The following is a 16,395-nucleotide window of genomic DNA, read 5'->3' as shown; positions in this document are numbered from 1 at the left end:
TGTATGTAAAGAAACCTGCCCTCATCAACCACTCAGATACCCTGAAATACAGATCATATACAGAAATCATAATCAATGCTTTATTCTTTTCCTCTATTTTCTCATTTTCAAAATAATGAGTTGTATCCCTAGCATTCTCCACAAATAACCAGCAAGCTTTTTTAAGTATCATTATAAACTCATGGATTTAACCATACTTAATATGTTTCCATCTATTGCTGTTTTACCCTTACTGGCACTTGAATTCTTAAGTGACAAGCTTCTTAAAGAAGGATCATTCTTATGCATCATTCTTAAATGATGCTAGGTATACCATTTAGGGTAACAGATCTACTTTCCAGTTATAATTGAGTAACCCTTCAAAATACATAAACACTTGAAAGGGATATATGAGATGCTACCTATTTAAATAATTTGGTGAGTAAAAAGTAAGTACATACTTATACTTACTAAATAGTTCTCCATATGATTTTCTGATAGGAAAGAAAGTAAAACTATAAATGCATAGTTTCTGCTCTAGAGAAGCTAGGGGAAGGGACTAGACAAAGAACATGCATGAATGACCCACAGACATAGACAATAGTGTGGCAATTGACTGTGGGAGTGAGGGGGAAAGCAGGAGGGCAAAGGGGGAAAAACTGGGACCACTGTAATAGAATAACAATGAAAAATGATTTAAAAAACATCTAGTTACAGAGACTACACTAAATTAATACACCTAACAAAATTGTGAAAAGCAGAGGATACATTCAGCATTCAGCCAGAGAAAAATTCATGAAAGACACAGGACTTCAACTGGGTGTTAAAGGAAAAATAGGGTTTAAGATGGCAAAGGTGTGAAATATGTACTATGGGAAAGGAAGTATAACTTAAAACAGAGTGCAAATGAGTGTGGCATATTCATAGGACAGTAAGCAACCTTCCCATTAGAGCAAGTTAGGATGAAGCATTTTTAATCACTCATATTAGAGTTAGAAGATTTGGATTCTGAATTTGGCATTGTCACAGATTATGACACTGACTTGTTCACTTAACCTCCCTGAGTGTCAGTTTTCTCATTTATAAACTAGTAAGGGAAGACAAGATTACCTTTAATAGTTCTCAGTTGTAAAATTCCAATTTTAATCACCTAACCATTCCTATAACTTTTATTTTTTAAGAGGCTTTTTCAAAAGTTCAGTCTACCAGAAAATATCCATTCCAAATGAAAACAAAAAAATGTTATCATTTTTTAGATAAGTAAATTTTACCTCCACTCATTGTTTGCCCAGTGATATCCATTTCTGGTGTTCTTTCCTACAAGAAGAAAAACCAATTAATGCCTCCTTTTAACATATTTCAAAGGGGTGATATTATTAAAAATTGGTTATAGAATTAGATCATTTTAGTATCTTTTCCTTGAACAAAAAAGAGACATCTTAGTAGTTGCTAATGGATAGGGGAAGAGGAGCAGGGGTGTGACTGCTAATGGGAATGGGAATGGGTATGGGTATGGGTAAGGGTAAGGGTAAGGGGTTTCTTTTTTGAGGTGAGAAATATTCTGGAATTAGATAGTGGTGATGGACACACAACCTTGTGAATACACTAAAAACTCCTGAATTGTATACTTTAAAAGAGTGAATTTTATGGTTAAATGCATGAGAAAAAGCAGAGATAAGTTGGTAGAGTTGGAATTCAAACTGAGGCCTACTCCAAAAGCCTACTTATGCCCATTTTACAAAGAGGTGAAAGAATTATGACTCTGATTCATAAGTGTTGGTGAAACTTGTAAGAACTGCAAGAATCAAGTCTAACAAAGCAATTACTCATTAGAAAGCCTGTGTATTTTGAAGCAACTACATTAATTAATCCAAACTTTTTCTGCATGTCCTCGATATGACAGTTTCTCTACAATAAAGGTAAATAATACACTGTCCTTTCCCTCCAACAGCTCCATCTAGTCAGAAATAGGCATATGAACAATATGCAATGTGAGTGCTATAAAAGAGGTATGTAGCCATGGCTGGGTAGCTCAATTGGTTGGAAAGTCATCCCTGTGTACCAGGGTTGTGGGTTCAGTCTCTGATTGGGGCGCATATAGTAGTCAACCACTGACTGCATCATCGGTAAGTGGAAAAATGAGTGAATGTTTCTCCTTCTCTTTCTCTCTCCCCCCTATTCTCTAAAATCAATAAATACAATTTTTTAAATTTTAATAGGTATGTATACTGAAATACTTAATATGGCATAAAGATATTAACCTCCAATTACTCTGTGTGCCTGTAGTCGGGAACATGATGTGTATAATGGAGGAGAATTTGTTATTTAAAAGAAGCCTATGAAGAATACATCATTAACTCACCCAAAATACCTTGGTTGTGGGTTCTATCCCTGGTATAGGCACGTGCAATCCCTGGTTTGGGAGTGTACAGGAGGCAACAAATCGATGCTTCTCTATTGCATCAATTTCTTCCTTCCTCTCTCTCTAAAAGCAATGAAAAAATGTCCTCAGATAAGGATTAAAAATTTTTAATTACCTTTAAAAAGATCATAAATCAAAATGTAAAGCTTAAAATTACAAAATTTCTAGAGAACAGAGAAACCGTGTGACTTCGAATTAGGCAATGATTTCTTAGATATTACACAAAATAGTACAATGTTTAAAAGAAAAATTAATAAACTGAACATCAAAACAACTGCTCTTCCAATGACACTGTTAAGAAAAATAAAAGAATAAAAACATGTATCTGATTTTTTAAAAATCCGTATGCAGAACATGTAAAGAATTCTAACAACCCAATTTAAAAAAAGACAAACAGCCCAATAAAAACATAATTGGCAAAAGATCTGAACAATTACTTTGCTAAAGATACACAAATGGCCAACAGGCACATGAAAATATATTCAACATCACTGGTATTCAGAGAAGCTCAAATTAAAAACACAATGAACTATACTTGAACAATAATTAAATATAAATAAATAAATAAAACCACAATGAGATACCACTGCATAAATGGCTAAACTAAAGAGACCAATGATACCAAATGCTGATAAGGATGTGGAACTGGACCTCTTATACACTGCTGGTGGGAATACAGAACAAGTATTTCTATAAAAGCAGAACTTTCTTAAGAGTTAAACACAAACCAATGAGTTATTTGAAGCCACTATCAAAAGTGAGATTGTATCCACTATGGCAACTTGAGGATTCTTTCAGGGTCACAATAAGATCAAAATCATTTGCCCTAAAACACTCTTCTTTCACTATAAAGTAGACAGCCTTCACTGTTTTCCCTCTTGAGCCATGAAGTTTCCATATTTCACCAGACCAATCACTTCAATGTTAAATGAAATAGTTTTCCCTTTAGGAGAGAAATATGATCTTAGCCCTGTTTTATTTCCTTTATATACAGAGTGGGGCAACAGTGGGTTTACAGTTATTCATATGGAAAATAATAAAATAATAAATAAATAATAATACAAGAATAAATTCTGTGGCTTGCAACTGTAAACCTATTTCTTTTCAAACATTCTGAAATTCATATATTTCACTGAAAATTTATTTTCTCCTCTGACTCTCCCCAATATGCTTGCTATCTAAGTTTTATATCTGGCATATGCAAATATGTAAATTCTCATTCAACCTAGGAACTAAATCTAAGATCAAAGCCAATGTTTAAGCCTACTTTTGAGCAAAAAAGGATTTCTGTGTTAGAAAGTATGACTACTTACAGTGTCTTAAACTACAAACTGCCATGTACTATACAGACAAAACTGAACAGCAAAATATCATAGACTCCTCCTTACTACAAAATGCCTAAACCTTAAAGGAAAAAAATGAAATCCTTGATGGGAAAACGGATAATTCCACTCTGAAGAAACAAAGCAAATACACAAATTACTTCTCTACTGGGCTCTCGAACTATAAGAGCTAATCCACTTAAACCAGTCAACAGAATAATTTTTTTGTTTCACTTGAACACGACTTTATTTACAGACATTTATTTACAGACACTCAGCATAACCCCAAGTGTCTGTCAAGTGTTTATGCCCATAAGATTCGAAAAGGCAAAGCCTTTGCCCTCTGGAAGCTCCCCTGCAGAGCTTCCCAGGCTGTGTTTCCACCTAATATTTCTACCCAACAGCAGATATCAAAGTAAGTCTTGTAAAACACAAGTTACTCACCTGCTCACCTTTCCTCACAGATTGCAAAGTGATTGAGAATACAGGCCATACATTACTCTTCTTGCAGCTCTCACACAACTAGCACAAAGCCTTACACTTAAAAAGTACTCAAATGTTCACTGATAGAGACTAATAGTGGCTAAAATTCACTATAACTGTATATATGGGTTTGTATAGGATTATATGAGTAAAAGATTTGAGCATGGAGAGAAACACAGGACATATACTAGCTTGTGATGGTAAAGATGATGGTATGTACCAATTGGGTGTTGTGGGGGGGGTTGAGAGAGTGGGAGAGATGGTATTTTGTAAATATCTCTGGTGTGATATAATCCTATTTGTATAAAATTGTAAGTAAAATTGTATAAAATTTGTATAAAGTAATACAAAAATATTTTGATGATTCTCCATTTTTGCATCATAGGTGGTGAGATTTTGGGTGAACTTAATTTCTTCCTTATATTTCAATGTACTAATTGAATTCTTCACAATTGTATCTATTAAATAATCAGAGACAGTTATTTTCATGGGGTGAGGGAGTGCTCTGATAGTTTTTTTAAATAATCTCTAAATGTTGTTATATTATTAAGAAGCTCTATATATGCAATGCTGGTCTATCACACTTAACAAATTATACATATTCTTAAAGAAAAAATTATATTGTGATGATTACTGGTAGCCATATCAACTACATATTAATATTATTTCAAGTGCTTAACACCATTCAAGTTACTTCATCTGAGTCTTCTCTCTTTTGATATCAATCTCACTTTTGATAGTGGCTTCAAATAACTCATTGGTTCTCTCTTCTTTTTCTCATATGTAAATTAAAACTAATACCTGTACACTTCATAGTGTAGTCATGAAAATTAAAGATAGTATATGTAGAGTACCCAGTATAGTATCATGAATAAGTAGAAGCTCAAAGAATGTTTTCTATCCCACCTCATTTGCCCTAGTTAAAATTCCCTGAGATGAGTGAGTTTCGGCATTATGTTGTAATGATACCTGAACATTACTTAATTATTGTTTCAAAGTATGGACCAAAAAGGTGTTTAAAGAAACAAAAGTGTTTTAAGTATATGGTAATGGAAGTAAACTAGATTTTGGGTGGTAAGCACACAATTGAGTATACAGACATTGTACTATAATGTTGTACACCTGAAACTCATGTTATTAACCAATGTTACCCAATAAAGTTTAATAAAATTAAAATTAATTTTAATTAATTTTATGAAATGTTAATTAATTTAAAGAAATGTTAAGTTTAGGTCATCTTAAATTAAGCAGTACTAAATAAACATATATACATACACATATGTATTTATAATGCCCAGACATATAATTACCAAAGAAAGCAGCTGCCATCTAATAACCAGCATTATTGGAAAACTTACATATTCTAGCTAAAGCCAATAGAAACCTGATGTCACCCTATGTTGTATAACTCTGAGGTATAATTATTCATGAATATACTATTTCCTTTAGGGTTGGTGAGTACTGAAAATAAATTTTGGCCCTTTGTGAACCAAAAAAGCCTTTGTGGACTCCTACAAGCTAGAATAGGTTTTTCTTTTTTTATACACTCCCCATAAGCAAAAGGAAAAAAAATCACCTATAATTCCACCGTCAAACAATAATAACCTGCTGTTAACCATATAATATACATCCTTTCAATTTAAAAAAATCACATACATAAATCCATATATTTAAACCACTCTTAAATGTATATTTTTCAAATTCTATGTTATAATATTCAAATGAAATTCTTCCTATATGATAAATTCATAAAGCCAACATTTTATCTAAAAAAAAAACAGACAATAATAAATGTGCAAAGTTAAACCCCAGAGAAAACTGCAGAAAAAGCTTAACTTTGCTCTTAATACACTTTGAACTGCTTCAGCACTTTAACAAACACTCAAATTAAGACCCCACTCAAAGTAGTGCTCAATGTTACATGGCAAAGAACATCTTCCTGAGGGGAAAAAAAAAGCTTTGCTTTATTTTTACCACCATAAGGAAAAGTTGCTTCACTAAATGCATATAAGAAGCAACTCTACTGAATTAAAAAAAAAAAACCTAAAATGTAAATAAGCCAAAAAAAGGTATTACGTTCACACTATTTTATATTGTCTGACATTTCAATTTCCTTTACCAAAAGAGCAGTTACACTAAATGTAGCAGGCTTTGACCAAGCATAGACAGCCTGGGATCTTTTACAAAACAAAACCATTTGTTTTGCTGCTTGTATCTTGGCACAAATTTAATTGCTAAGAGACCCAAAAAAATGCTTTGAAAAGTCTTGTATTGTTTTAAACCATTTTCTCAATATTATTAAACAATGTAAACAGTGATTAATAGAGAAATGATTAAACCTGCAACTCCAAGCTGCACTTATCTGATTCTGTAGAAAATTCTAGTTTGGTTGGGTTTGTTTTTTTCTTTAAGAAAGACAGCTTTAAAGGACTATTTAGCAAGTTAAGGAGTCTATAATTCTAAGATTATAGAATCCTTCCATTATTTGTTTGCTTGGGGTTTTTGTTTTTCCCTTCCTTTTTTTGTTTTATTTTGAAGATAAGTATTATGTATACCAGGAGTCTCTAATTAGAGACTACTACCTGAAGAGTCAACAAGGGTGACAGGGACAGGAACTAAATAAGTTTAACAAGCAAAAATTTTCCCAGGGCCCTTTACATTTCAGCTGTTATAAAATGGAATTATAGCAACCTGAGAGAGTACAAAAATAAACTAAACACAGATGTCGAGCTGAAAAATATAAATTTGTTCCCACATCAACAGCAAGGTTTCCTGCCATTTTTCTCAGCCAGAAGTCCCACAGGTGAGAATAATGTCCAAACTTAAGCATTCATTATTAAACTTGTTCGCTGAACCTCCCATTTGATAGATATTAAAACCCACATATTTGAAAGAGTAAAGTGACCTTAAATTGAGATAACATCAAATTTTTATTGGTGTAGAAAACACTCTCAAACTATATTATGTATTTACCAGATTAATCTTTTCCTGATAGCCACCAGGACTTTAGTAGTAAATATGATAATACTGATAATACAAAGAATCGCTGTGATACCTCATTTTCTGCAATTTGGCCTCTACATTCCCTCTTCTCCTATAACTGCTTCCAAGTTTTCAATTGCCTCCTGGACATCAAACCCCACTTGTCATTCTCCTTGACACTTCAGAAGCCCTCTGTGGTCGGTAACTCTTCATTCCTGACACCTCTCCTCTTTGAGCCTCAGACATGTGTTATTTCCTGGTTGTCCCACCTCTATTATCCCTGTGTCTACTTCCTCCTTCTGTCCTAGCCATTGATCTTCCTTAGTCACTCAGTCTGTTCGTCTAGATTCTAGAAATTTCAGAGTCTAGAATCTCATTCTATTCCATGACTGATGTAACATCCCTATATGGATGTCTCCTATATCAGTATCTCTATTCCTCATCTCTCTCCAAAATTTCCAGTCTAGCCAATTGAACATCAGTGTGGATGCCTCACAATCACCTCAAACACTACATTTTTTAAAAAATCGAACTCTTTTGCCCTCCAAAATGTGCTCCTCTTCCTCTGCTTCCTATTTTAACAGGCACTATGAACTCCCAATCTTTCTGAGTTGTAAGTCATCTTTGATTCCCCATCTTATCAAGTTCAAATAAAAAAGCTGGTAGTGAAAGAAAAATTATTCAAATCTAGTTTGTCAGGCACCAAAAGATATGATTCCAATATACTGTATATGCTTTGAAAGGGAGAAATAAAAAGATACACCATGAATCCTGGATAGAATAGATCCATTGAAGACAGAAGAAAATAAAGATTTCATCCCTGGGGTCCAATGATGGTGGTGTTGGCAGTGATAATAATACTACTAAGAGCTGTCACTTATTGAGCTCTTGCTAAATGACTGATACCCTACTAGGGACTTTTACACATTTTTCTTATCTAAAGCCTGTTGTCAATTGATACCGTTATTAATGTCCATTTGAAAGTTAAGGATACTGAGGCTCAAAGAGCTGATAAGATCACCCAACTAGATTTGAACCTAGGTCCATGAATGTTTAACCATTATGCCAAAATTGCTTCCGCTGTGTTTACGTACATTCCTTATCTCCCCTGTAAACTACAAGGTTTGGGGGACAATATCATGTCTGATTCATCTTTGTGTCTATTCAGTGTCCATCACATAAGAGGGTCCCCAAAATGTTTGCTAGACAAGTAAATAAAATCTGTTGTGCTACAGTTTACTTATACCTAAATTACAGAGCACCAGAACACTGCAGTGTTTAAAAGTGTTGAGATTTTTCTTTTGGCTGTCACTGTTGTCCTCTCTGTTCCTTTTCTCAATGTCTAATCTGCTGTCTTCATTTACACACAACTCTAGGTCAATAGGCCAAGGAGAAAATTCTTTGAGATCTTAAAGACAGTTCCTGGCTCCCCACATCTTTTTATTTCCCAATATCTACCAGACCCTTACATTTCTACTCTGGATTTTATGTTTGAGGTCCCAAAAAGATAGGCCACACCCATAAATGGGTTAGTATTTTGTTTTTCAGGGAGAAGAGCAACTAGGAATACATGTTATACCAGAATTCAGTTTATAAGTTCTAATTATATAACAGTTGGAACCAAAACATGTGCTTATACCAATATTCACACAAAAAAAGGAAAACACGGTCCCTACACAAAAACTAATCTAACTATAAAAATATTTCATTCTATCCTTCTGAATATATGCATCAACAATAAGAAGTTCTGAGGCTAAGAGAGGTTAATAAATGTTTGTTGGTAGTTTTAAAGAAAATGATGGAATAAATGATGTAAATGATAGTACACACATATAACTCACCAGAGACTACTAATGAAATAGCACAAGTAGAATTTTTTTCATTTTTAGTCTACCTCATTATACACACTGCTTTCAAACTTATAAAATAAACAAAATAGCTCTCTATTTCCCAGTTAATACACAAAAAAATGATAGAGAAGTCTGAGTTAACTGCATAAAATACCTTTAAGTTTTTTGTTTTGACTGGAAAATAATTTATTTTGGCTTGAAACTTTGGTTTCAAGGTTATTTCACATTTATGCTTAAATGCAAAAACATACATTGATTTTATTCAAATAAAATTATAGCTATATATTTTCCTTTTACAAAGAGAAGCTAGCTCTTTTAACTAAAATTTTGCTTCTGGTAGTGGTGATTATCCTAGTACAGGATAGAAAAAGCATATCTATCCATTGTACAGCCATATATAACCTGTTAAATTGGACATGATTCATCATGTTAAGATGCCATTCAAGTAAATTATCAAATTTCTCATTTTTTGATATATCTATAAAAGTAAACAGAAAAAAACTAAATTTTAATGTGTAATTATCTTTAATTTTTTTTCACCTCTGAATTGTCAATAATCAATATTAGGAATGAACATTTTTGGTAGTGAAGGTTTATCAAATCAAGCCTTCTGGAGGAAATTAAAAATTCTAGGGAGGCAACTTTAATTATGCTTTAGTAAAACAGACTGCAACAAATTAGAAGTTAATCTTTTTCTGGGTAAAAAGAAGACCCCCAAAAAACTATTTTCAAGAATTTTTAATTTACCTAAAAACACAGCCTACAATTTAAAATAATTAATACTTATAATTTTTAAATAATGTATGTGAAAGATACATTTAGTTAAGAAGTATGTTATGTCAGAAAACAGATAAATGAAAGACAAGTCAAGGGTTGCAAAAATCCCAGTTTATACTTGCAAATTCCTAAAGTTCTAAAACAGCCACAGGTTAATTGCCTAAAGACTTGCTGCCCACAGACATTTGCAGAGGACTGGACTTAATAGCAGGGCATGTCAATTTACTACTACAGGCAGCTCTCCGTGCCACATTTCAACCAAAGAACTGGGTCAGGTTACAGCCTGTTCCTATTATCACAGCAGTCTAGATTTATGGTTTCTAACACCGGCCCTACAAGAAATAATGGGAATGATGACAATGACAATTCCTGCCAGACAACAGGCTGCAGAAAAGCATGCAATAAACCGCAATCTGAAGTGACCAGAAAACTAAACATCCCTGACAATGCTTCAAATGAGGCAGGTGTCAGTAAATTGCTTATTTAAATATTTCTACAACCTCAAAAAATCTCAGCGTTTCTAGTCTAAACCAAGCAATATATAAATGTACTCACCATTACTGAGTACTAGATTTTCTTTTAATAACCACCAAAGACAATGTGTTTAACAGATTTATTAAAACTCTACCAAGTTAATAAAAAATAAAGATAATACTGATCATTACTTTTCAAAAAACTTTAAGTATATTGAAAAATACTCCAAATAATAATTTAAATCTATCAAAAGAAAAAGAAGACACATTTCACAGCAAAGGACACGTTTACAACTGTATTCAAAGGCAAGAGAACTGGAGAAGAAATGCATCTGACTCATTCACTGCTTAATTTAAAACTAAATATATAATAAAAATCTTAAACCAGCTAAAAATGATGAAAGGTGGGAAAAGTGACCAAATGTTTAAAAAAATAAGAACTTTGTCAATACACGTGCTTAAAAGCCTAAGCAAATGAAGCTGTTTATGTCTGGAATTCAGCACCAGTTAATCCTTATGAGAAACAGAGGTCCAGATAAATCAAATATGTAGTCTAAAGACAAGAAGCAAAAAGAGCCTCACCAAATTTCCCTGAGAAAAGAAAGCATTCTTAAGGTACGCCCTAGAATTGCAATATATCTGTCCCATCTGAATTTTACAATGACATGTTACCACAAAAAGTGGGCACTCTCTTTCCGCTCTTATAACAATTTGCTCCTATAAACTTAGGAAGGGGCAGAGCCACAGCCATAAACATAGATCACAAGTAGTATATAATCGAATGCTCTCCATTGTCATATGTTTCCCAGCTCTTTACTCATACAAAGCTTATTTTTTAGTAAGAAATTCATCTAGCCTAGGTCAGATGATTGTGAAAATAAGTTACCAGCACCATCATATAAACTGCTCACAGGAGCCTCAAATCTTTCACTTTTAACACAGTAAGCTATCCCTATTTCTTACATTAAAACCTTTCTATCACATGTCCAGAAAATGAAAGAGAAAAATGCAGAGGTACATGTTTAGTATAAATCACTTAGCATTAAAATCACTAGTATCATTATTTATAAGATGGCTAAGGTTTAGTTATATTACACAACATAAACACAAAATAAGCAAAAATGCCTTACTCATGAAAACCAAAGAACATATGCACATTTCAAGTCCTGGATAATTTCTGAAATTCTCTCAACTTACCCAGCTTTTAGAACTACCATTCTCAGCTATGTTTTTAAAAATGACATGTTATCACTACAATAAAGGCATTTGTATGCTTAGAGTAACCAAAGCCCAAACTAGTTAGAGCCTAGAAAACTTACCATTAAATTATACTAACCCATTTTAATCTAAGATAAACAGCAGTGGTTTCTTTCATCTAGTTTCCCAAGTAAATATTAAGACCCCAAGCCAAGGAAGGATCAACTTTTTCTTTCAAAATCACCAACATCCACCAATTTTTAAATTTCTACTTCTTTGGGCAGGGGGTGGGGTTCTGAAATCAACAATCACTTCAAATTCTAAGATATTATGTAGTAATTTTCAGACATTAATAATGTTCCTAAAATTCTTAGGAGTACTTGATTTGCTCACTCCAAACTACAAAACACCTGGCAATGACACCAATATTCCCACCACAGCCTCACGACTCTAACATTGAAGACTGTGGGAGATCTCACTCTGTTCATATCTTGTATTTCAAAAACAAAACAAAACAAAACAAATATGTTGATAAGGAGACAATGATTTCTCTCCCAGGGAGAGGAGCTAATAGAGATCAACTCAGATTTCCATTTACAACTGAAATGAGACTGGAGGGGAAACACACAGGGTAACCTGGCCACACACACACAAAAAAAGGACTAGAGGTGACTAATAATAACTCAAATAGCAAAAGATCCCTCGTATGCACCAGTGTTCCAGCTACTAAAGTTACAAGTGATATCTATTAACCCAAACAGAGGAGCAGTAAAATACTCAAGTGAAAATATCCTCTTTCTACTCTCTCCCATCCTCCAAGAGCTCAAACTAAAATTGTGATTTGGATCTTCCTTAAATGGAACAAGGGGCTCCGTTATTTTCATTCAAAGATTTGGTATTTACTCAGCCTTTTCAAGGCACTTTACTATATCAATTATTTCTCAGTGAGGCAGTGCAGGATTACCCTGACCATTTCAATGATGCGGAAACAGACACCCAACAGCAAAGGGAACAGGGGCAGGAAGAGGGGAGATAGGAAGCATCTGGGAGGAACATGCAGGCAGCTAAAAGGAACAAACCCTAAAGAAAATAAGAGTCACATCTGGCTTATAGCTGACCGTCATAACCTTTATTTGTTATTTTTGAGCTCAGAGAGTTCTAAAACATTTTGCAAAAAGAAAGTGCTCTAAATGACCAGTCAGTAAATATCTAGTTACCTCCTAAACTGCTTGGTCATAGGAGTAGTTTTTTTTTTTTTTTAGCATTAAAAATATCCAATCTCCAAAGCACATTCTGATTTCAAGTTATATAAATCAATTTCTCCTCAAACACTATATTTGATCCAGAAAATAATCTTCCATAAAAATGTATTTTTATAGTATCAGAACAAGAGGTAGAAGTTAAAATCACACAAGTCTGAAAATTAAGTTACACCCAGAATTTCACTTAGAGAATTATGACCAAAATTCCTGAATTTGCCCTTGAAATAAAAGGATTGCTTGTTCTACATTCATATTGATTTTCTTAGCTACAACCTTGAACTTTTCAGGAATAAACTACTGATGAAGAGCCTTAAATACCCAGAAACCACCACACATAGCCTCTGAATAAATGTACATTGAACTGAACTCCATACTGACAGCACAGTGTTGACTATCAACACTTAATAAAGATGTGTTGATTGAAATATAAACCAAAAGGACTGACCTACTGCCTCATGAGAAAAACTGATATCACTTAAGACTGGCTCTAATGTTTTTTGTACATATTATGACATCCTTAGCTTTAAAGCATCCTCACACCAATGTAGTTTGGTTACATTAATCTTTTTTTCCAAACTACCAACTTCAAAACAAGTCAGATTCTCTTAGTAAACAGGTATATACACCCTCAAGAAGCGCAAATGGTTGTGTGATACATATGAAATTTATTTAAAAATTTCAAAACCATTTTAAATGGTATTAGACTAAGTTTTTAAAAAAATTGTATCAGACTGTTTTGCAAACTACAGATAAAGCTACAGCTGAACAAACACAAGTCATCAGGTTAGTGCTCATAAACTCACTCCCTTCTTGAAATCCCAATTGGACTCATTTCCAAGAGCTTATTTTCACATTTATTCCATTAAATATACAAAACTACAAACAGAATAAAAGAACACTCATCCTCAGAAATAAATTATTTAATGAGAAATTCAGAAAAATAATGGCAAGAAAGGCAAAAATTGTCATTATTGAAGAACATTCCCAAGCACTATTCTTGATGAAAATTAAATCTGCATTTATGAACTCCTGTTATACAATTGCTTATCATACGAAGCTATATTCCATAAATGTTATACATCTTATAACGTTCTTTCCCCAAGCAGAAATATAAATAACTCTGAAATCATTAAAAATGCAGCAGTATCTGCAGTGCTTTTTAGGAAAGAAAACTTTAATTTTGTAAATCATATTATTACAATGAAGTATTTATTTCCCCTTGTCTCAGTTTTCCCTAATAACCGATCCATTCATTCACTTTCTAGAGATGTCCCAAAGTCACTCTACAGTTAAGTCATCAATGCTAATCTAATTCTTCAAAGTAGGGGCCAATATGAAATTGTAATCACACGTTATAATGAATTACAAATGTTTTACAACCTTTTTAAAAAATCAATAGTCTAAATGAGAACTTGTACCTAAATACCTGTGCTGTCAAAACATTTTGCAGGAGGAGAAGCCCAACTACTGTTGAGCCCTCAAAGCTAAGTAAAACCATAAAGCGCAAAACCTATTAAATTCACCCACCCGCTCTCCCTCCGACGATTCACACTAGGATGCGGCACAACCACTAACCAGGTGGGAAAAGCGAGAACGCTGTCTGGAAACCGAAGTAGCAAAGGTCCCTAGTCAGCCCCGCCAGCCCCGCCGCTCCTCGGCTCCTCGGCTTCTCCACACCTCCACTCCCCTACTCCTCCACTACCCTGCTCCTCCGCTACCCTGCTCCTCCGCTACCCTGCTCCTTCGCTACCCTGCTCCTCCGCCCCTCCGCCCCTCCACTCCTTCGGAGAGCAGGAGCCGCGCTTCCCGCCTGCCCCCCCCATCGGAGAGCGGACCGTGGCCTCCCGTGGCGCACCCCCCCAGGCAAAGGCTAATGGCGAGCCCCCCGCTTCTCCCCACCCCCAACCGCCACGAACCCCAAGAGCGACTCCAAGGTGCACCTCGCACCAATTGCCCGAGCGCCACTGGCGCATCCTTCCGAGTTGACATTTCACTCCCAAACTCCAAAAGTTACTTCACACGTCCCCGGAGATCAACCAAGCGAATTTAAGCCCAGACCACGCAAAGTCATCCCCAACCGCGCGAAGTCAGCCCCACCGCCCACCCGCGCTGTCCCGGGGCCCCGACCCGACCCTACTCATCGCTAGGGGATGCTCCGGAGGGTGCTGTGCAACGGGACCCAAGGCGGACTTTTAGAGGCGGCACGAGAAAGGCTGAGGGCACTACGTGGGGCAGGGGATCCCTGGCCTCGAGGAATGAGGCCGCCAAAGGTGGGCGACAGAAGTGCAGGGCCCAGCTAAGGCCAGATCCCGCGGGGCGGCTAAGGGGGCGTTCCTCGCGCGGGACACGCAGCGAAGGGCTCCGGCTACCCACCCGCCCGCGGGAAAAAAACAGATCCTGGACGCCAAGGCTCTGTCTCTCTGGTCCTCAAGGGGCCCGGAGCCTCCACATACCTAAGGTCTTGTTGACAAAACGAGCAAATTTCGGTCACACTGGTCACCAACTCCCGCGAACAGGCACCAGTCTTCACACCGCTGCCGCCATGTTTGAGAAGCCGCGCGCGGAGCCGCGCATGCCCCGCAACCGCCACTAGCGCCCCGCCCCCTCTGGCCCGCGTGCTCTGCGGTTGCCGCGTGCACGCCCTTTGACCACGGCTGCACGCGGGGCCCGAGTAGGGGGCTCAGCTGTAAGCCCGCGCGCGCAGACACTGCAAGCCCGGGAAAGCTCTTGGCAGTTTTCCCATATCCTCCTCCCACAATCTGCCCTCCCGCCAAAATAAAGCCAGTCGTAGCCCCTGCATCCAAGACAGTGGTGGGGAGGACCCTAACTGGGAATCCAGGGTGTGCGTCAAGTTCCATCCCGGGAATTCGCTCCCCTTGACCATCGCCTTCGACTCTTGGCCACCACCCGTCCTGACCACACACTCAAAAAGTGGGCACTTTCCTAGGAACCCAAGCAAGGTCCATGAGAAAAAAGCATCTTGCTAGAGCAACTTAAGCAAAACCATTCCTCCGCGGGTTCAGTATATTCCTTAAAACAGCCCCCGCCCCCACCCCCACCAAAGGGTTTTTGCCACGCATTCCCCTCCAGTTCCACAATCTGAATTTAGTTCATCTAAACCCAGGCTCTAGTTAAAGGGAACTACATTAAACCTAGGGGAAAATAATATGCTCGCTGGCTGAAGGGTGCGCTCGGGAGTGTCCTCTAGAGTGCCCTTTGGGGTCTCCTCCACTCGATCGGAGCTGTGGTGCAGGTGAAGTTCGTACCTAAGAGGATGAGCGGGCGTAAAAATGTAAAAATAACCAGAAAACAGCCCACGAATCTCTCCACGCAAAATGCGGCAAAGTATAGAAAACCAGAGAAAGTTATCCCACCCCTCGTTGTGAGGCTGGATATAAGCAGATTTAAAACCTTTTGTTTACAAAAATAATGCAATGTGCTGTGTTAGCCAAAAGTAAACCATTGGGAGGCCTTCTCTAACTCAGGCTGGATATAGGTTTTGCGTCTGTGATCTCCTGAACGTAATATATAGGGCTTGTATTTTTTTAAGTCATAACTCGGAAATTGGAGCCTAAAACTTTTTAAAAACCTACAGAATATATCCATTTAATACAATGCATAATAAAATTACTTTTATACACAACTTTT

General features: G+C 36.4%; 1 protein-coding gene across 2 annotated transcripts in view; it reads right to left on the bottom strand.

Moving 5' to 3' along the window:
- SCML2 (Scm polycomb group protein like 2) overlaps positions 1 to 15,290 on the bottom strand; it is a 73,835-nt gene extending 58,545 nt beyond the window's left edge. For both annotated transcript variants that reach the window (XM_037157581.2, XM_053655755.1), the window contains exons 1-3: positions 15,201 to 15,290; positions 2,342 to 2,464; positions 1,251 to 1,296 (exon numbers count right to left, since the gene is read on the bottom strand). In XM_037157581.2, the coding sequence (XP_037013476.2) occupies positions 1,251 to 1,281 (31 nt within the window). In that variant the 5' untranslated portion in view covers positions 1,282 to 1,296; positions 2,342 to 2,464; positions 15,201 to 15,290. The remainder of the gene's footprint in view (positions 1 to 1,250; positions 1,297 to 2,341; positions 2,465 to 15,200) is intronic.
- Between the last annotated feature and the right edge of the window lie 1,105 nt (positions 15,291 to 16,395).

This window comes from Artibeus jamaicensis, unplaced genomic scaffold (assembly GCF_021234435.1).
Source record: "Artibeus jamaicensis isolate MK-2021 breed Jamaican fruit bat unplaced genomic scaffold, CSHL_Jam_final scaffold_1283, whole genome shotgun sequence".
Taxonomy (NCBI): Eukaryota; Metazoa; Chordata; class Mammalia; order Chiroptera; family Phyllostomidae; genus Artibeus; species Artibeus jamaicensis.
This window is presented reverse-complemented; position numbering and strand designations above follow the sequence as displayed.